The 21,815-nt window shown below is 48.1% G+C and overlaps 1 protein-coding gene across 2 annotated transcripts in view; it reads right to left on the reverse strand.

Moving 5' to 3' along the window:
• Positions 1 to 8,662: 8,662 nt before the first annotated feature.
• Positions 8,663 to 21,815, reverse strand: part of LOC119973898 (interleukin-17 receptor C-like) — an 87,166-nt gene continuing 74,013 nt past the window's right edge. For both annotated transcript variants that reach the window (XM_038812486.1, XM_038812485.1), the window contains exons 18-19: positions 13,373 to 13,426; positions 8,663 to 11,713 (exon numbers count right to left, since the gene is read on the reverse strand). In XM_038812486.1, coding sequence (XP_038668414.1) covers positions 11,037 to 11,713; positions 13,373 to 13,426 — 731 coding nt within the window. In that variant the 3' untranslated portion in view covers positions 8,663 to 11,036. The remainder of the gene's footprint in view (positions 11,714 to 13,372; positions 13,427 to 21,815) is intronic.

The raw sequence follows: 21,815 nt of genomic DNA on the forward strand, positions 1-21,815 counted from the left end.
GGTGAGTTGCTGCCACTGTGCATCGGTAGTGGAGCGTGTGAATGTTTATGGAACAATGCCAATCAACTGGGCTACTTTGTCCTGGATGGTATAAAATTCCTCCAGTGTTGTTGAAGCTGCACTCATCCAGGCAAGTGCAAATTATTCCATCACATTCCTGACTTGTGCCTTGTAGATGGAGGACAGGTTTTGGGGAGTCAAGAGGTGAGTTGGTCGCCGCAGGATTCCTAGCCTCTGACCTGCTCTTGTAGTCACGGTATTTATATGGCTAGCTGAGTTCAGATTCTGATCAATGCTAACCCCCAGGGTGTTGATAATGGGGGTTTCCATAATGGTACTGGCATTGTGTCAAAGGCAATGGTTAGATTCTCTTTCGTTGGAGATTGCCTGACACTTGTGCGACACAAATGTTATTTGCCACTGTCAGCCCAAGCCTGGATATCGTCCACACCTTGTTGCATTTGGACATGGACCACTTCAGTTTCTGAGGAGTCGCACATGGTTTTGAACAGTGAGCAGTCATCAGCAAACGCCCCATTTCTGACCTTATGATCGAAGGAAGGTCATTGATGAAGCAGCTGAAGACAGTTGGTCCAAGGACACTACGCTGACGAACTCCTGCAGTGATATCCTGGAGCCGAGATGACCGACCTTCGGCAACCATAGTCCTTTGTGCTCGGTATGACTCCAACCAGCAGAGTCCTCCCTGATTCCCATTGACTCCAGTTTTGCTGGAGCTCGTTGGTGCCACACGCGATCAACTGCTAAGTCAAGGATAGTCACGCTCAGCACCTTTGTCCATGTTTAAATCAAGATTGCAATGAGGTCAGGAGCTGAGTGGCCATGGCGGAATGCAGACTGAGCATCAGTGAGCAGAAAAGTGCAGAAATCCAGACGTCGCTGGTCGTGATTCCCCACTCTACAATAAGGTGAGTTATTGCATTCGTTGTTGATGTTCTCGCAGATGGAAACCAATTAGAAATTACTGAATTGGTTGAGTTTTCATTTTCAGCTATTATTCTCACTGTAAAACCTACGTCAAATGGTGTGTAACTGGGGTTTTAATAGCCTACTAAGTCATAATTCCTGCTGAACAACCTTTCTGGCCCTGAAAGATTAATTTTATATTTGTGGAATGTCAAATTTCTCGATTTTTACATAGAAAAATAGAAAATAGAAGCAGGAGGAGGCCTTTCGGTCCTTCGAGCCAGCTCTGCCATTTATTATAATATGGCTGATCATCAAGTTCAATACACTGATCTCGCCTTCCCCTTATATCCCTTGATCCCTTTAGCCCCAAGATCTATATCTTACTCCTTCTTAAAATTATACAACTCAACTACTTCCTGTGGTAGCGTATTCCACAGATTCACCACTCTCTGCATGAAGAAATTTCTCCTCAGTCCTAAAAGGTTTATTCCTTGGTGGACTCTCCACCATCGGGAACATTCTTTCTGAAGCTACTCCGTCTAATCCCGTTAGAGTTTTGTAAGTTTCTATGAGATCCCCTCTCCTCTTCTAAACTCCAATTCATATAATCCTAATCAGTTTAGTCTCTCTTCACATGACAATCCCGCCATCCCAGGAATCAGCCTGGTAATCCTTCGCTGTACTCCCTCCAGAGAAAGAACATCCTTCCTCAGATAAGGACTCTAAAACTGCACACAATACTTCAGAGTGTGGCCTCATCAATGCCCTATACAATTGCAGTAAAACATCTCTATTCCAATACTCAAATCCCCTTGCAATGAAGGTCAACATACCATTTGGCTTCTTTACTGCCTGCTCTACCTGTGCGCTTACTTTCCACGACTGATGCACAAAGACACCAAGGTCTCGCTGAGTAGCCACGTCTCCATTTACATTCATTTAAATAATAATTTGCCTTCCTATTTTTGCAATCGAAGCAGATACCCTCACATTTGTCCACATTATACTGCATCTTCCATGCACATGTCCATTCATTCAGCCTTTCCAAATCCCACTAAAACATCTCTGCATCCTCCTCACAGCTTACCCTTCCATCCAACTTTGTATCATCTGCAAATTCGTAGATAATACATTTAGTTTCCTCATCCAAATTATTAATATATAATGAACAACTGTTATCCCAGCACAGATCCCTGCGGTACTCCACTAGTCACTGCCTGCCAATCAGAAAAAGACCCATTTATTCCCACTTTTTACATCCTGTCTACTAACCAGCGTATTATATATCTCAAGACACTACCTGTAATCCCATGTGCTTTAACTTTACATATTAATCTGCTTTGTGAGACCTTGTCAAAAGCCTTCTGAAAGTCTAAATAATCCACATCCACCGGTTCTCCCTTGTCAACTCTACTAGTTACATCTTCAAAGAATTCTAGTAGATTTGTCAAGCATGATTTTCCTTTTGTAAATCCATGCTGAGTTTGTCTGATTACACCTCCGCTTTCCACATGCTGTGCTATGAAATTCTTGATAATGGACTCTAACAACTTCCCTACAACCGATGTATGGCTCACTGGTCTATAGTTCCCTGTTTTCTCTCGACCTCCCTTTCTGAATAGTTGGGTTACATTCACTACTCTCCAATGTAGGAACCATTCCAGAGTCCAAAGAATTCTGGAAACTGACCACCGATGAATCTACTATTTTTAGGGCCACTTCCTTAAGTACTCTTGGATGAAGATTATCAGGGCCTGAAGATTTCTCTGCCTTCAATCCCATTAATTTCCCCCAAACCATTTCTTTACTAATAATAATTTACTTCAGCTCCTGAGAAGCACAGGTTTTAGAAAGAACTCCCGGTACAATATTCATGTCTTCCTTTGTGAATACAGAAGCAAAGTACAAATTTAGTTCCAGGGCTGGCTCAAGGTACCGGCAACTCGGGCAGTCGCCCGGGGCGCCATGTGCTAGGGGGCGCCATCAAGGAGTGCGTGACCGGCGTCAGAGACCCGGCGCCGCGTAAAAGACTCGGGTCCCGCGCATGCGCAGTTGGGCCGGTGCCAACCAGCGCATGCGCGGTGGCCGCCCTCCCCCAGGCCGCCCCGCACAAACATGGCGGATGGCCACATGGCCACAGGCATAGAAGCTACAATTTCAGAGGCTTGAATTCGTCCGTGCTCCTTTAGCGAAAAATATTAGACAGGTAATGTTAATATATATCCAGAGCATAGATACAGCAACTAAAATTCATGTACCACTACCAGACAGGTCGCAGCAGCTCAGAATCAATGTCAACCTGACCCGACCCCCCCCGACCCGACCCCTCCCCCGACCCGACCCGACCCGACCCCCCCCGACCCGACCCCCCCGACCCGACCCGACCCCCCCGACCCGACCCCCCCCGACCTGACCCCCCCCCGACCCGACCCCCCCGACCCGACCCCTACGACCCCCCGACCCGACCCCCCCGACCCGACCCCCCCGACCCGACCCCCCCCGACCCGACCCCCCCCGACCCGACACCCCGACCCGGCCCCCCCCGACCCGACCCCGACCTGACCCCCCCCCCCCCGACCCCCCACCCTCCGACCCGACCCCCCCCACCCCCCCGAACCGACCCCCCCGACCCGACCCCCCTCCCCCCGACCCGACCCGACACCCCCCGACCCGACCGACCTGACCCCCCCACCCCCTCCCCAACTCCCCCCCAACCCGACCCCCCCCGACTCGATCCCCCGACCCGACCCCTACGACCCCCCGAACCGACCCCCCGACCCGACCCCCCGACCCGACCCCCCCCGACCCGACCCCCCCGACCCGACCCCCCCCGACCCGACCCCCCCCGACCCGACCCCCCCCGACCCGACCCCCCCCGACCCGACCCCCCGACCCGACCCCCCCCGACCCGACCCGACCCCCCCGACCCGACCGCCCCGACCCGACCCGACCCCCCCCCGACCCGACCCCCCACCCCCCGCCCCGACCCCCCCCATCCCCCCGAACCAACCCCCCGACCCGACCCCCCTCCCCTCGAACCGACCCCCCCGACCCGACCCGACCCCCCCCGACCCGACCCGACCCCCCCCGACCCGACCCGACCCCCCCACCCCCGCCCACGACTCAACCCCCCCCCCGACCCCACCCCCGAAGGGCGCCGAAGTTCAGCTTGCCCGGGGCACCAGCAACCCTAGGGCCGGCGCTGTTTAGTTCCCCAGCCATTTCTTTGTTCCCCATTATGAATTAGCCCGTTTATGACTGTAAGGGGCCTACATTTGTTTTTATTAATCTTTTTCTCTTTACATACCTTTAGAAAGTTTGACAGTCAGTTTTTATGTTCCCGCTGGTTTATTTTCAAATTGTATTTTCCCCTTCTTAATCAATCCCTTGGTCTACCTTTGAAAAGATTATGATGTTTCAGTTCCTAAATCTCATGTCAATGTCCAAATGTATATTTCACTTCCTGTAAAATTATAAAAAAGTGTGGGAAAAGAACCAACTTGTTATTTCCTGGTTTGCTGTCTGTGAGAATTCTTCATTGTGATTGGCTCCTTAGCCTGACAATGGCATCATTATTGATGGATGCCAGAGATCCCTTACAGGTGGGGCCAGAATGAAATTAACATCAGGAAAGGTCTTTGATCTTTACGGACTGCTTTCTTCGAGGTCAGCAGCAAGTGCAGTCACTTTACTGACTGCAAAATTCCAGGCCAATATGCTTCAATCCTTAATCAGGGCATGTACTCAGAGCTTAATGCTTCTACTTAAACCAAGCCGGCAAAAATAAACCTGTGTCTTCAATTATAGCTTTACTAAGGTTTGTGTTTGCATTTCTTGTATTAGCAAATTTTGTTTTTGACTGCAAGTCTTTTCCTATTCTCCTTACCTCGTGTCCAAATTAACCCTGATGCTCATCCATAAAATTTAGCCGAACACAGGAAGTTACGACTAGAGTCATAATATTTTATGAGAGGATATTCAACCCGCATATTCATATTGTCTGTCTGAAAGACCAATCTGATAACAGTGACAGTGTGCAGGAAAGCTCCATTCTTCACTGATAAACGATACACTTTTGGGATACATCATACAGTTCTTGAAACCTGTCTGGATTGTGTACAGAACAGTATAAAACGGGTGCGAAAGGGAAAATGCTGGAAAACCTCAGCAAGTCTGGCAGCATCTGTAGGGAGAGAAAATAGCTAACGTTTCGAGTCCGATGACTCTTTGTCAAAACTAACAGACAGAGAAAGTGGGAAATATTTATACTGTGGAGTGAGAAAGAAAGATGAGTCATAGCCACAGAAACCCAGGGAAACCGGGTGCTAATGGCCACAGATACCAAGGGGAAAGAGTGTTAATGGCAGTCCCCAGAGAGGACAAAAGATGTGAAAGGTCAAACAGCAGGGAAACTAACATCAGAGGATGAACTGTAGGTGTTGGGGGGAGGGGAAGGGGGAAGCAAAGAGGAAAGGTGCAGGAAAGGTGGATAAGATTGGGGGGGGGGGAATTAAATGTATATTAAGAAAGAAAGAAATAGTAAAAGACAGTTAAAATGAAATGAAAACAAATGGGTCGAGGTGGGGCTGATCATCTGAAGTTGTTGAATTCGATGTTCAGGCCGGAAGGCTGTAGCGTGCCTAACCGGAAGGTGAGATGTTGTTCCTCCAGTTTGCGTTGCGCTTCACTGGAACATTGCAGCAGGCCAAGAACAGTCATGTGAGCATGGGAGCAGGGTGGCAAGCAACAGGAAGGTCAGGATCCTGAATGCGCACAGACCGAAGATGCTCAGCAAAGCGATCACCCAGTCTGCGTTTGGTCTCTCCGATATAGAGGAGACCACATTGGGAGCAGCGAATGCAGTAGATCAAATTGGAAGAGTATAAAACGGATTATGTAAAGGATGTGTGCAGGAGGCCCCTACAACAAACAATATTGCTGTTCTGAGAGCATTTGCATTTTCCATTATTTCAGCAGCCTAACACAATGAGCTCCATTTTCCAATTCATTTGGGTGTCACCTGTTTAAAGTTATGAAGTGTTTAATGGAGCTCAGAATAAATGAGCAGCCACAGTGGTTTCACATTTCAGTTGATTCTTTCTAAATGGTTAGTTGAGCTGAGCAAAAGTTGAACTCACTGGGAAACGCAGCTATATTTTGCGACACAAGCAAACAGTGCAGACTTTGGTTAAAAAATGAAGTTGTCTTACTGTATTTCTATTTTTCAATGGGACATTAAGGCATACTTTCATCTTTTTCTTTAGCTAATAATTCCCAGAACAGGTTGCGAGGGGGGACCATTCCACATCAAGTGTGGCTGACCTGGAGGCTTCCCTATTCTCCCCGCCAGCCATTGGTGTATATGGAAGGGTTTGCAGGTAGTTGCGCTCAACCAGTTTGACCGCATTATGAACGCACCTTCCTTGGCCATCAAGTCCTGGGGTGAAACCTGAACCCGGAGCTTCTGTCTCAGAGGCACGGACGCTACCCACTGCGCCACAAGACCCCTGTCTTATTGACTAGCTTCTATTTAACATCGTACTGATCCTGAAATTTATGACAGCCATCAGAGCCAAAAGCAGGTCTGGAGTCCACACTTGCTGACAGGACCACAGGAGGCCTCCCAATTTGCTGACAGCTAGCCTGTTGTCCAATTAAGGATGACGGGCAGCATCCTGATGCTACTGGCCCAATCAGAGGGCCGGCAGACCTGAAGACACAGCAGTGTCACCGATGAGAGAGGCGAGTGCTGCTGAGGAATGTAGGCAACCCTGGGAACAGAGACAGGAAAACTTAAAAGAAATAAATCAAGGGAGCCGAATGTTCAAGGCAAACTCGTCTAAAGCCTACCCTGTCTACAGCCTCCTTTTGAGCTATCAAGCCTCCCAATATGGCGGGGGGTAAGGGGGTTGCCCAGCCCTTGGTGAAATATCCCTAATTGGTCCTATAAAGAGGCCCAAATTGAGCCTGTAACTATCTGATTGCCTCCTTGTAACAGTCAGCCACTCTGTATCTATTCCCAACACTGGTAAAATGTCCTATCTGCAGGGACTTATAGCTGCAGGGCTGCGTTGGTAAGGCCACCTCTTTGATAGCTCGTTCCCTGCCTTGAACGGGCCTGTAAAGTCCAGGCTTAAATGTTTTCAAGCCAGAAGACTGAAAATGTATGGAGAATCAAGAAATTAAAGAACCGTGTAACAAGGAGTTGCACTATGATGAGGAATAGCCTCACAGAGAAAAAGGTTCCAGTCAGGAGTTGGATGAAAAGTAGATAATTTGGAAATGCTTCCAAAGACTATAGAGTCCAGTTTGTATGTGCAAATTGCCCGACCAACTGTTGTGGTCCATTGCATCCAAGTTGTTTACCACACAGGACACAACATCATTCTACAGAATCTAGTGCACACAGACAGATTGTCCATTAATCTCATGTTTTTTTAATGTAGAAATTGCAACATGAAAGCAAATTCCTGTCCACAACTCACTGTTTAAACAAAATGTTTCTCCTGCTTTCTGTCTCATCATTTATTCCTGTATCAATGCTCCTTCTTTCTATACTCATTAACTGCTGGAAACACTCTATCCTGTCCAATAGCACAGTGGTTAGCACTGTTGCTTCACAGCACCAGGGACCCGGGTTCGGTTCACGTCTTGAGTCACTGTCTGTGCGGAATCTGCATGTTCTCCCCGTGTCTGTGTGGGTTTCCTCTGGGTGCTCCTGATTCCTGCCACAAGTCCTGAAAGATGTGCTTGTTAAGTGAATTGGACATTCTGAATTCTCCCTCAGTGTACCTGAACAGGCGCCGGAATGTGGTAACTGGGGAGTTTTCACAGTAACTTCATAGCAGTGTTAATAGGGCTGGTTTTGCACAGTGGGCTAAACAGCTGGCTTGTAATGCAGAACAAGGCAGCAGCGCGGGTTCAATTCCCGTACCGGCCTCCCCGAACAGGTGCCGGAATGTGGCGACGAGGGGCTTTTCACAGCAACTTCATTGAAGCCTAAATGTGACAATAAGCGATTATTATTATTAATGTAAGCCTACGTGTGACACTAATGAAGATTATTATTCATGATTTTAAACACCTCCTACCAAATCATCCTGTAAACGCCTCTGCTGTAAAAAAACAGCCCAATTTTCCAAAATGTTGTATTTGTATTTATATTTGTATTAGCCAACATCTTCATAAATATGCACAGTAACTCCCTATAGCCCTTCAATATCATTCCAATTGTGTGGAGCATAATGCTGCCCACATTACTCCCACTCTGGAGCTCCAAAGGTTTTAGATAGATTTACCAGTATGTCTTCCCTTTTATATGTATACTTTGTGCCATGGGGAGCTGGTTAGCTCAGTTGGCTAGCCAACGGGTGTGTCCACAGCATGGGATTCAATCTCAATTCCAGTTGAAATAGACTTATGGCTTACCTCCTTGGCCGACCCATGGTAAAAGATTCACAGCATTTTGCCACGGTTTGTTGAATAATCACCGAGAACCTGGCTTTAGGCAGAGAAATTACGGCGGCGGCAACTTGCTGTAAACCTTGTATCGTTAGCTTTTCTTTAATGAGTTGCGGCTTTTAATGTCTTTTGAACTCGCAAATCTCTTTGCTCTTACCCATCACCAACCGTCTTCCATTAAAACAATCAGAATTCCCAATCCTTATCACGGATCATGGAGGATTAATGTACTGTATACATGGACATTGAGTTGAGATGGAATTCAGCTTTTGTGTAATGCTCTATAACTGCATTTGCTCCAAAGGCATAACCATGAAGAGTAGCAATTGTTTCTCCATATAATTAAACAGAAATGGTACAGTGATTCAGTCATTGAAGCATAGTATCATGCAATCGACAACATTCCTCTCTATTTAAAATGCAAAAATTTTATGTCCAAAAAAAAAAGTCAAATTGAAAAAGTACTTGTGACTCATTGGTCTTTTAGCAGTTACAGAATTAATTGTACAAACCATCACTCCAGTTCCTCCATAATGCCAATTTAACTACATTTTACTATGTGAGAGATGATATATAAATGCAAGCTGTTGGTATTCCAGTTCTCTAGAATTCTCTCCCAAATCCAGAGGAATACCTCCCAAATCCAACCTGGGGAGGCATCTCATTTGTCACTTTGAAAGCTTGTATTAGGCTGAGTAAGGAGTTATTTTATGTACAAAGTAATGACCAGAAATAAATAAGATATGTGAAATAAATTAATAGGTCAGTGAAACAAATACAGTGGAACTTAATACAGTAAATATCTTACAAAAGGTATTTGCCAACTTAGCAAATGAAACCAGTAGAGAAATGATTTTCCTATGACTTCCACGTTTTCCAGAATGCTCAAATTAACTCTTAACCCTAAATGATGATCTGCTGTTGCCTCCCACTCCATCCTCATCTCGCGCCCCGTCTGGTGCCTCGTGTCATCTCTGAACCCTGCACTGGGAATATATTGCGTGACTTCCTTACTAGTTGAGATCTAACTGCAGCAGTTTACTTCAACATCCACTGACCATAGAATTAGTGAGCTGAGAGAAACTTATGTCCTCGTTAAGATAAAAGCAAATTACTGCGGATGCTGGAATCTGAAACAAAAACAGAAAATGCTGGAAAATCTCAGCAGGTCTGACAGCATCTGTGGAGAGAGACCAGAGCTAACGTTGAGTTTGGATGACTCTTAAAGACCTGATGAGATTTTCCTGCATTTTCCATTTTTGTTAGTGGCCTCATTTATCGGCAGCAGTTATAGAATCATAAAGTCGTACAGTATAGAAGAGGCCCTCCGACTCACTGAGTCTGCACCAGCAAAACTGCACTACATCTACATTAATCCCACTTTCCAGCACTTGGCCCATAGCCTCGAATGTTACGACATTTAAAGTGGTCATCCACATACTTTTTCAAAGGTTGTGAGCTTTCCTGTCTCTACTACCCTCCCAGGTGGTGCTTTCCCATACTCCCGCCACCCTTTGGATGAAAACATGTTTCCTCAAATCCCCTTTAGACCCCTGCCCTTCACCTGAAAATTATGCCCTTTCGTTATTGACGAGGTTATGGTCCATAGGCCTGGAACTGGAAACAGCAGCTCACGAGGGCCAAGTGAAAATTTACAGGTTGGGAGAACCAGCGGAACGTTGTCATGAAAAATAACATTATTTCAGTGAATAACTGAATAAATACTTTTTGCAAATAGACTGTGCACTTAAATGGGCTCCACTAGCGTAGATGGAACCAAATAGTTGGGCTGCTGAAGGAAGAATGATTCGAGGGAAATGTGAGAAAGGTGGAGAGAAGATCATCCAAAAGAAGGACAATGATCTTGGGTTTTCCCCATTGCTAACGTTTCTGGTTTCAAATGACTGATTTGTAGTGAAAAAAAAACAAAGCAATATCAGAGTGATCAGACTGGATACAAAACATTTCAGGTATTTACACAGATGTACATATATATATATACACACACATAAAAGACTAGTTATAAAATTACTGAGTGCCTGAGGTTGACTCAATCTCCTGCATTAGAATGTCCACTCTTACTGGATGGGGTTTGGTACTGAGGACGGTCTTCCTGAAGTCTTTTCCAGTAAAGTCTACTTCTGCTGCAGTGCTTTAGATACTGTTTTGTGCTTAAAATGGTCAAAACCTGAAGGCCAGACTGACAACACATCTTGGTTTGACAAGAATGTGTCTCTGGCAGTGAATACATTGACTTTGTTTTTGGTCCCTTCATTAAAGTAGCAAATCATTTCATGATTTAATTATTGCAGAAAATGAGAAGCTTTGTTTTAGCTCAGTTAGGTTTGCTACAGGTTTTGCTCTTCACCTTTGAAGCTGAAGAGAATTCCAGTATTGTGTTGCCAAATATTGGTTTAAAACACTTCAGCTGTTCCAACCATATCGACTAAAATATTATCTGTTTCAAAGATCATCAGCAGGCTTGAATTACAGTTATTGGTTTGCATGCCGTACAGCTAGTTTTCACAATCTTTCACAGTTGGATAGACACCTGGTGTTTAAGCAACACAGCAGGGGACAATTTTTGCTCAGTGCATTGTTGTATTGTCATTATGGTATCTTCAGACCATTTAAAGCATCTCTATTTATATCAGTGGATAGTGCACCATTGCCTCATTGCCTTGTTGTCCTTCAAGAGTCCACTCTGACTTGCAGTTGTCCTGGCACCAGGTTAAATGATTTTGTTCCCACAACTGGCACTCCTTAATGACGCCATGAAGACGGTTACTAATGGTTGACTGATGGCTGGTTGCTTCCTGCTCAGGTTTGAAGTTGGCCGGCATGCCAAGCTCTTGGAGGAACTCAGAAAGTTGAGCTGGCAAACTGTAGATTGGCATGTTACTAAATACTTCTGGTATTTCTTCCTTCTTCTGCAAGTCTTCAAAATAGACAACAACGTACTTCCCAGAAACATGTCCTTTCATGATATCAGGAAGAACACAGTTCAAGGAAGCCATAAATCCGTCATATGGGTCATATGTGGCTTCTGTGCTTACAGTGGATTGAAGCCATTCATTGTATTTCACACTGGCCCCCTTCGAGAGGAGGATGACGATTTTTCCACCTTCTCCTGCAACTTTTTTTTTCTGGGAATGGACCCATGGCAGGGGACCTTGGGCACCCACTTCTCCACGTTTCCATAGGTCCACAATTACTTGGAATTGAAGTTCGCACAGGACAGACGCAAAAGTGTTAACCAACTTTTCAAACTGATTGTGATCCAGCGAATAGAGAAGAAGGACATTCCTATTACTCGAAGAATCTGGAAAACGCAAAAAAGTATATTATAGGCCATAACATAATTTTTTAAAACGCAATTTAGATAGAATGCCATCACAGACTCAATGTTACATGTATATGTACATGCACAGTATAAGGGATTGATTCTTTGTAAGTGCAACCATTGTTATGTAGGTATTGTGTTGACCATTTATGCAGAGCAAATTCTCCTTAGTGGCAGTTGGGTGAATGACCAGATAATCTTTTTTGACAGTATAGAATTGTTAGCTGGGCCAGAGTGACCTTTCAGCCATTCATCAAATAGTGCTGTGGGGTACTTTTTGTCCACCTGGACAGGCAGATGGGGATCCTGATAATGCATCACTCTAGAGACAGCTTAAGATCCCTGTCGAGGCCGATAACTTTAAACCAGAGACTGGGATTCCAAGTGACCACCTTAAAGGAATTGTATAACAAGATTTCAAGTTTGAAGACTTTTACTGTAATAAACTAACAAAAGCAACATTGACTAAACATTACCAAGTAAGCAACTAATAGTGTAAACTACAGAAAACCTAACCCTTAATAATGCTTAAATGCAATTGATAATCCTATGACTAATTAGTATGTATTACAGCACCATCTCTGCAGGATTACAGTCCGTAACTATTCCCAGCTTCCAATAGATTAATGCCTGTCATAATTCACAAAGAATCTGCAGCCTTCTCTCTGCTGACCCCACCAGTCACAACCGTTTGTCTCTGAGACCTCCTCTCTCCCTTTCTGTCCAAAAACTTGAGAGACCAAAGTCTGTCTGCTTTGGTTGTGTCAATATCACAGACTAACATCCGTATACCACGAACATTTATATGTTTAGTGCTAGTTAAACCAGACATGACCAGCTGATATAGCAACCCTGTCATTGAAAGACTTAAAAATGGAAATTATCTAGAGATGGGTCCTGAAGATTTCAAGTGATAGGGCTGTGACTATTTCCTTTGTCCACAGTTAGCTCAGCCAATTTTGCTTTTGTTTTCAGGTGCCAACATTTTGCACCTTGCTTCCAGTAAGTCTCAACCTGGGCTCCCCTGTCCCCATGGTAACCAAGGCACCCATGCCTATTGGGCAGCCCTCACAAAAAGTCACATGACCCTAGTCACAATTCCATTTTTGCTCATTTAGCTTAAGTTAAAGAGATGGTTTAATACATAACAATCATGTAACCTCATGAGTTAATGGTGTGACAGTGAGGATGAAAATAATTGACAGCAACATTATATAGATAGACTAGCAGAAGTGGCAGATGAAATTTAGAGACGTGTGAGATGATGCATTTTGACAGTGAGAAGGGGAGCAACAATACAGACTTAAAGGCATTGTTCAAAAGAATATGCAGGGACAGAGGGACATACAGTTTTGTGCACAAATTTTATAAAGGAGCAGGACAAAATTGAGGGAGCATTTAGAAAAGCATGCAGAATTTGGGGCTTATAAATAGAGGCATTGAGTACAAAAGTGGGGGATTTATGCTGAACCTTTAGAAAGCTCTGGTTAGGCCACCGTAGCCACAATTAGAGTATAGTGGCCGATTTCAACCACTCGGACATCGAGAATGTAACCAAGGATCACATATCTCGATATATTTCAAGCGCAGGCTAACAAATAAAAATGGCTACCTCTGTTACCCTTTGTAGAGGTTTACCTGCAACTGTAGAACCTGTTTCAAAGGGTTTCCATTTGATCACCTTTATACAACCTGGAGGAACAAAGCAAAAATCTGAGTTAAGGTGGTACTCAAGAAAATAGCGACAAATAAGGAATAGAAGTTTGCTGAGATGGGTTTAGAAAATAGCAATACATTGATACAGGCAGGATTCATGTTACATATTCACACAATTAAACTTCCCTCTAATCCTGTTAGATAGCATAATTATGTGAGTTTGGGCAGAATCAATATTTAGACAGAGGCGGAGGACAACATCGACACAGTTATAGTTTTTCTTTAACCGCATTTTATTCAAACTTGTATCACAGTAGGTTACCGCAAATAAACACTCCGGGAAACATTCTTCCCAACAATCAACTCTACAGTTTGTGTAGATTTTCTTCCTTCCCCCCCCCCCCCCCCCCCCCCCCCCCCCCGCCGCGACGAACAGCTCCTCAAACACGGCCACAAACATCCCCCACTTTTTCCCAAACCCCCCTGCTGAGCCCCTTCACTCATACTTTATCTTCTCTAACTGCAGTAAGTCATACAGGTCACCCAGCCATGCTGCTACCCGCCCCCCCCCCCCCCCCCCCCCCCCCCCCCCCCCGGTGGCGATACTGACTGCCACTCCAGCAAAATTTGTCACCATGCAATCAGAGAGGCGAAGGCCAAGACATCGGCCTTCCTCCTCTCCATGAGCTCCGGCTTCTCTGAAACCCCAAATATCGCCACCAAAGGATCCGTTTCCACTCCCCCCTCCACTATCATGGCTAAGACCGTGAACACTCCTGCCCAGAATCCTCACAATTTTTCACAACCCCAAAACATGTGCACATGATTCGCTGGCCCCCGCCCACACCTCTCACACTCATCTTCTACACCCTGAAAGAACCCACTCATTCTTGCCCGAGTCATCTGCACCCTGTGCACCACCTTAAACTGTATCAGGCTCATCGCACAAGAGGAGGTCCCATTTACCCTTCGCAGTGCCTCACTCCATGCTTCCCAATTGATCTCCATTCCCAACTCCGCTTCCCATTTCTCCTTGATCTTCACCACCCGCTCACCTCTCTGCTTCCCCAGCCACTTATATATATCCCCAATTCTTCCCTCCCCTTCCACATCCGGAAGTAGCAGTCGCTCCAGCAGGGTGTATCCCGGCAATCTAGAGAAACCCTACCAGACCTTTCGTGCAAAGTCCCTAACCTGTAGATACCTGAACTCACTACTCCTCGGCAGCTCTACCCTCCCCCTTAGCTCCTCCAGACTAGCAAACCCTTCCTCCAAATACAAATCCCTCACCTTCACCAGCCCCACTTCCCTCCACCTCCTGTATACCCTATCCATCCCTCCCGGCTCAAACGCATGATTCTCACTGCGTTAGCACCGACATCCCTTCCATCCTAAAATGCCTCCTCAGCTGATTCCATGCATTCACCGTGGACTGTACCACTGGGCTCACTGAATACCTACTCAGAGCCATTGGCAATGCTGCCATCACCATAGCCCTCAAACTAGACCCCTTACAAGATTCCTCCTCCATCCTAAGCCACTCTACTCCTTCTCCTTCCCACCACCGCCGCACCTTGTCCACATTCGCCGCCCAATAATAATGAAGCAAGTTTGGCTTTGCCAACCTTCCCTGCTACCTCTGCCTCTGTAGCAGGGTCCTCCCTACCCTCGGCACCTTCCCCGCCTATACAAAGTCAGAGATGATTGTGTCCACTTTCCGTAAAAAGGCCTTTGGTATAAAGATCGGGAGAGTTTGAAAGATAAACAAGAACCTCGGCAGAATATTCATTTTCACCATTTGGACCCTCCCCGCCAACGTTAAGTGCAGTGTATCCCACCTCTTAAGATCCTCCCTGGCCTCCTCCACCAGCTTCATTAAGTTCCACTTATGGAGCCCTGTCCATTCCCTCGCTACCTGAATCCCCAAGTAACTAAACCTGTCCCTCGCTACCATAAATGGCATCCCCCCTAAATTAGCCCGCTGTGTCAGCTCATTCGCCGGGAATACCTCGCTTTTCCCTACATTCAGCTTGCATCCCGAGAACCCTCCAAACCTGCCCAACAGGCCCATAATCCTTCCCATACTCTCCAACAGATCCGAAACATACAGCAAGAGGTCATCGGCATATAGCGACACCCGATGCTCCCTCTGTCCCCTCATTATCCTCTGCCACTCTGCTGACCCCCCTGAGAGCCATCGCCAATGGCTCTATGGCCAGCGCAAACAGCAGCGGCGACAGCGGGCACCCCTGCCTCATACCCCTGTGTAAGTCAAAGCTTCGTGAGCTCATATCAGTCCTCACCCTCGCTCTTGGTGCCACATACAGCAATCGCACCCATGTCACAAATCTTGGCCTAAACCCAAACTTTCCCAAAATTTCGAACAAGTACTGCCACTCCGCCCGATCAAATGCATCCATGGACACCACCACCTCCGGTACCAGAGCTCTCGACGGATTCATCACCACATTCAACAGCTGTCTTATATTACTTGCGAGCTGCCTGCCCTTCACGAAGCCTGTTTGATCTTCTGCAACCACCCCCAGGACACAATCCTCCATCCTCCCCACCAAAATCGTAGTCAATCTTTCACATCTGTGTTCAATAGTGATATGGTTCTATGCGACCCACATTCCACTGGATCGTTCCCTTTTTTGGGGATTAGTGTGATTACTGCCTGCTTCATCGTCTCCGGCAACTCCCCCTTCTCCAGTGCTTCATTAAACACCCCCAACAGATGTGGTGCTAGGTCCGCTGCTAATTCCTTATAAAATTCTGCCGGGTACCCATCCGGCCCAGGTGCCTTCCCCGACTTCATACCCCTGATACTATCCAGCACCTCCCTCAGCCCCAGGGGCTCCTCCAGCGCCTGCCTCTGTGCTTCCTCCACCTGGGGAAATTCCAGCTCGTCCAGAAACCACCCCATGTCCCCCTCCTCTCCTCCCAGTCCACCTCATAATGTTCCTGGTAATACTCTCTAAATGCCTCATTTATCTTCCCTGGCTCTGACACCACATCCCCAGCCCCAGTCTGGATCTTCAATATTTCCCTGGATGCAGCCTGCCTCCGCAGCTGGTGTGCCAGCATGCGGCTCGCCTTCTCCCCATACTTGTTTTGCACCCCTCTTGCCCTACGCAGTTGCCCTACCGCCCTCCCCATTGTCAGCCTGTCAAATTGCCCCTGCAACGTTTTCCTCTTCGCCAATCCCTCCACGGTGGGCAGTCTCGAATATTCCCTGTCCACCTCCACTATCTCTTAGACGGTCATGTTCCACCCTCCTTTCCTTAGTCGCACGAACCATAAATGAGATCATTTCTCCCCGGACCACTGCCTTCAGTGCTTCCTAAAAAATGCCCGCCGATACCTCCTCATTCTGATTGAACTCCACATAATCCCTAATCACCAACTGCACCTTATCACAAAAACGTCCAACCGCCAACAATCCCGAGTCAAACCTCCATCCCGGCCTCTGCTCTTGTCCCGTACTGAACCGAATATATAGCCAGTGGGGTGCGTGATCCGAGATAACTATCCCCACATACTCTGCCCCCTCCACCCCAACCAAAATCTCCCGACTCACTACAAAGTAATCAATCCTCGAATATACTTTATAGACGTGTGAAAAGAAGGAATATTCCCTTCCCCCTGGTTTCTGAAAGCGCCATAGATCCACCATACCCATGCTCTCCATAAACAACCCCCCCCCCCCCCCCCCCCCCCCCAGCTCCCTTGCCATTTGAACCCTTCCCATCGACCTGGGGCTTGATTTATCCACCCTCGGCTCCAGGACACAGTTAAAATCTCCTCCCGTGATCAACTGGTACGTGGCCAAATCCGGGTTTGCTGCCAGCAACCCCCTCATAAAACCCACATCATCCCAATTTGGGGCAAAGACATTTACTAACACTACCGGTGCCCCTTCCAAAACCCCAATCACATATCTCCCACTGGATCCCTCACCTCCTTCGCACTCACAAATCCCATTTTTTTGTTCATTAAAATCGCCACTCCCCGAGTGAAAAACCTGCCTGGCCCACCCCTTCCTTAACCTAACCTGGTCCTTCACACGGAGATGTGTCTCCTGCAAAAAGATAATCCCTGCTTTCAAGCTCCTGAGATGTGCGAACACCCGCGACCTTTTAACCGGCCCATTCAGTCCCCGGACGTTCCACGTTACCAACCTTACCGGAGGCTTGCGCCTCCAATCCCCTCTACCATCCGTCATCTTCCCCACTTAACTCCTGCCCCTTTAATTCCACTCTGTACCTAGCCCATCCCAGATGGCCCCTTTCTTCGCCCTTGACAATGTCATCTCTCACCCCCGCCGTGTCGCAGAAACCACCCCCCCCCCCGCTTTTCCCCTTCTTCCCCCCCCCCCCACTTCCCTTTTCCCCCCTCCCCCTGGCCACCCCCCTTGGCCTTCTCCCCCACCACCTCACCTCCGTTCACCAGCATAACCAGCTAGCGTGGCTGCCCCTGCCCAAAGGCACATCCTAATGCCCTCCCCCTCCCTCTCCCCCCCACTCCTCAGCTCAAAAAAGAAGGCCTCCTGCTGGCCTTACCCTCCCCCACCCAAACAAGGACTTCTCCTTCTCCAGGTAGCTTTCTCCAAAAGCAAACAAACAGATGTTAAACACAAATAGTCCCATAAAACAGGAAGGGGGATGGGAACATCCATCCCCACATAAACTTTTCACCCCTACAACTCCTTACAATCTCAACATTGAACAGAAACCCCCCTCCCACAATAAAAGGCGAGAATCCCTGATGAGCCATCAATTGCACGAGAGACGAGTTGCTATACAAAAGTTAGGCTTTAATAAGCTAGAACTTAGCCCTGCGGTTGACTACAATAAAATGGACGACCGGCGGGCGTTCCGACTATTCGGTATGGAGGCGTGGTTAACTCAGCCTCTCGACCAATCGGAGAGCTGTCACATGACTGGTCTCAACCAATCGGTCGAGAGGCACATGACCGACCAGGGCCAATGGTAAGCCGGTGTTCTGCACCAATGGCAGACAGCTATGCAAATCATATCACCACATTTACCCCTTGCGGAGAAAGAAGCCGGGGGGGGGGGGGGGGGGGGATCAACAAGAGCCGGGGGCGGAGGGGGGAGAACTGGTGATATGAGTAGCAGCCGGGAGAACAAAAATTTTCTCTCCTTTTCTTTTATTACATTTTTGGCTTCCCACTGGCCCAGACAATATATATATTTAGCGACGACAACAAAGACATAAACGACAAAAACAGCAACAAGAATGGCAACGAAAACAACAAAGTCAGGAACAAAGATAGCGACAACAACAAAGACAGAAACGACAAAAACAGCAACAAGAACGGCAACGAAAACAACAAAGTCAGGAACAAAGATTGCAACAACAACAAAGACTGAAACGACAAAAACAGCAACAAGAACGGCAACGAAAACAACAAAGACAGGAACGACAGACACAACAGCAATGAAACAACGACTTGTACACAATGGTACTACTCGGCACATGAAGGACAATGCCACAGCACACTGCAAAACAATGACAAGACTACAAACATGCCATGGGATGACAACGAATCGCACAAACTCACATCTGCTCCAGAACAAGCAGGGACACCAGCATTCAAGGCGGATGAGATAATAAATCGATACCACAAGCACAGAAAAAAGTCCATGTCAGTCAACATCAGTGGTTCGACCATGCAAACACCTCGGGATGACGCATTGGTTACTTAAAATAACAAGGAACACCAACAACATTCACAACTGATTTGCAATATCAATATCACCACGTCAGCAACAACAAAAGAAAAAACTCTGAACAAATTATTCAACTTTGGACTCATAAATGTTTTTATTGACTGGACTCATAAATATCAATTGGCTTTGTAAGATATGCAATAGCACCATCACTTGTATAGATACACATATCATAAGTAACTGTTTTGTACAATTTTCTTTAACGATGTACAGAAAATATGTAAAGAGAAAAAGGGGGATGTGGTGAGCGTAGAGTTGACTAGATGCAATACAACTGAGCAAACACTAGAGGGAGCACGGGAGAGCTATAAATACACCGGGACAGGAAGTGAGGACACACTTCACGGAAGGCAGAACTGAAAGCAGCACACAGACACAAGCAGGCAGCATTTGAGATAGCCGTAAGTTAAGCTCTGAAGAGAGAACGAATTCACAATAAAGCATCTTCTCCACATTTGAGACTACGAGCTTTATTAAGACACGAGGAACAACACAGCCCGTAATCCGTACTTGTCGACCATTCGGTCCATCTCCTGTTGGAAGACCGAGACCCCATTTGTGACACCAAATGGAACCCTAAGGAAGTGGTAGAGGCGCCCATCTGCCTCAAACGCAGTGTATTTACGGTCACTCGCGCGGAGGGGGAGCTGGTGGTAAGCGGACTTAAGGTCCACAGTGGAGAAGACTTTATATTTCGCGATATCGTTTACCATGGCGGAAATACGGGGGAGAGGATACGCGTCCAGTTGCGTAAACCAGTTGATGGTCTGGCTATAGTCGATGACCATCCGGTTTTTCTCCCCAGTCCGGACCACCAGCACTTGGGCTCGCCAGGGGCTGTTGCTGGCCTCGATGACCCCTTCCTTCAGTAACCTCTGGACCTCGGACCTGATGAAGGTCCGGTCCTGGGCGCTGTACCGTCTGCTCCGTGTCGCGACGGGTTTGCAATCGGGGGTGAGATTAGCAAACAAGTAGGGGGGGTCCACTTTGAGGGACGCGAGGCTGCAGACAGTGAGGGGGGGTATAGGGCCTCCGAATTGGAAGGTCAAGCTCTGCAGGTTACACTGGAAGTCGAGTCCTAGGAGTGCCGGTGCGCAAAGGTCAGGGAGGATGAGGGGCCCGGGGGGTGGCGAGCGGAGAGTAGCGCGGTGCGCTGGAGGGGCCCCGGAGGAGAGAGGCGCGCAGGCCAGGCGCGGTGGCCCGGGGGCGGGGGGGGGGGGGGGGGAGAGAGTTGCGCGGCGTCTAGGAGGGGACCGGAAGGGCCCGGAGGAGAGAGAGATGTGCGCAGGCCAGGCGCGGGGGCCCGGGGGCGGGGGGGGGGGGGGGGGGAGAGTTGTGCGGCGTCTAGGAGGGGACCGGGAGGGCCCGGAGGAGAGAGAGAGGCGCGCTGGTCGGGCGCAGGGGCCCGGGGGGGAGAGAGTTGCGCGGCGCACAGGAGGGGACCGGGAGGGCCCGGAGGTCGGGATCCCTGGTCACTGCGCGGAACCGCAGCGACCGTTTTGGCCTGGCAGACAGTGGAGAAGTGGCCCTTCTTCCCGCAGCTCTTACAGAGGGCGGAGCGGGCTGGGCAGCGTGGCGAGGGTGTTTCGCGAACCCGCAAAAGTAGCAGCGGGGCCCCGTGGACTTGTCGGGGCGTCCCGCGGCACAGGCCTGAGGGAGGTCGGGAGCGGCGGATGGCGGTGGGGAAGCGTGCCAGGAGGCCCAGGGTGGCGCAGCGCGGCTGGGGACATAGGCGCGGGCGTTTAGATCGGCGACCTCCAGGGAGGTGGAGAGAGTCCGTGCCTCAGTTAAGCTGAGGTCGTCTTACTCCAGCATCCGTTGGCAGATAGCGGGGGACTGCATCCCAGCCACGTAAGCGTCTCTGATCAGCAGTTCCATGTGCTCCGTAGCTGAAACTGCGAGGCAGGAGCAATTCCTCCCCAGGATGGTGAGGGCCTGGTAAAATTGGCCTAATGACTCACCGGGGAGCTGTTGTCTGGTGGCCAGCAGATGTCGGGCGAATAATCTGTTGACTGGTTTAAGGAATTGTCCATTCAGCTTTAGCATGGCGGCATCGTAATCTTTCTCTTCCTTGATTATCGCGTAGGCTGCTATACCCACGCTGGAGTGGAGGATGTGAAGCTTCTGTGCCATGGTGGGGGGGCTGTTTGCAGACTCCAGGTGTCCTTCGAGACATGCCAGCCAATGTTGAAAAATTTCTGCAGAGTTCGGAGTTTGCGGGCTGATGCGGAGGCATTCGGGCTTGATCCGGAACTCCATCTTCAAAAATCTGAGCTTATTAAATTGATGAGCCATCAATTGCACGAGAGACGAGTTGCTATACAAAAGTTAGGCTTTAATAAGCTAGAACGTAGCCCTGCGGTTGACTACAATGAAATGGACGACCGGCGGGCGTTCCGACTATTTATACCTCGGTATGGAGGCGTGGTTAACTCAGCCACTCGACCAATCGGAGAGCTGTCACATGACTGGTCTCAACCAATCGGTCGAGAGGCACATGATCGACCAGGGCCAATGGTAAGCTGGTGTTCTGCACCAATGGCAGACAGCTATGCAAATCATATCACCACAATCCCCCAATCACTACACCCACTTCAAACATGCTCCCGATCATTACATAGTGCCAGCACCCTGGTTCCCAAGTATTGTCCACTCAGTTCTCCCCCAGT

Source organism: Scyliorhinus canicula, chromosome 11, assembly GCF_902713615.1.
Source record: "Scyliorhinus canicula chromosome 11, sScyCan1.1, whole genome shotgun sequence".
NCBI lineage: Eukaryota > Metazoa > Chordata > Chondrichthyes > Carcharhiniformes > Scyliorhinidae > Scyliorhinus > Scyliorhinus canicula.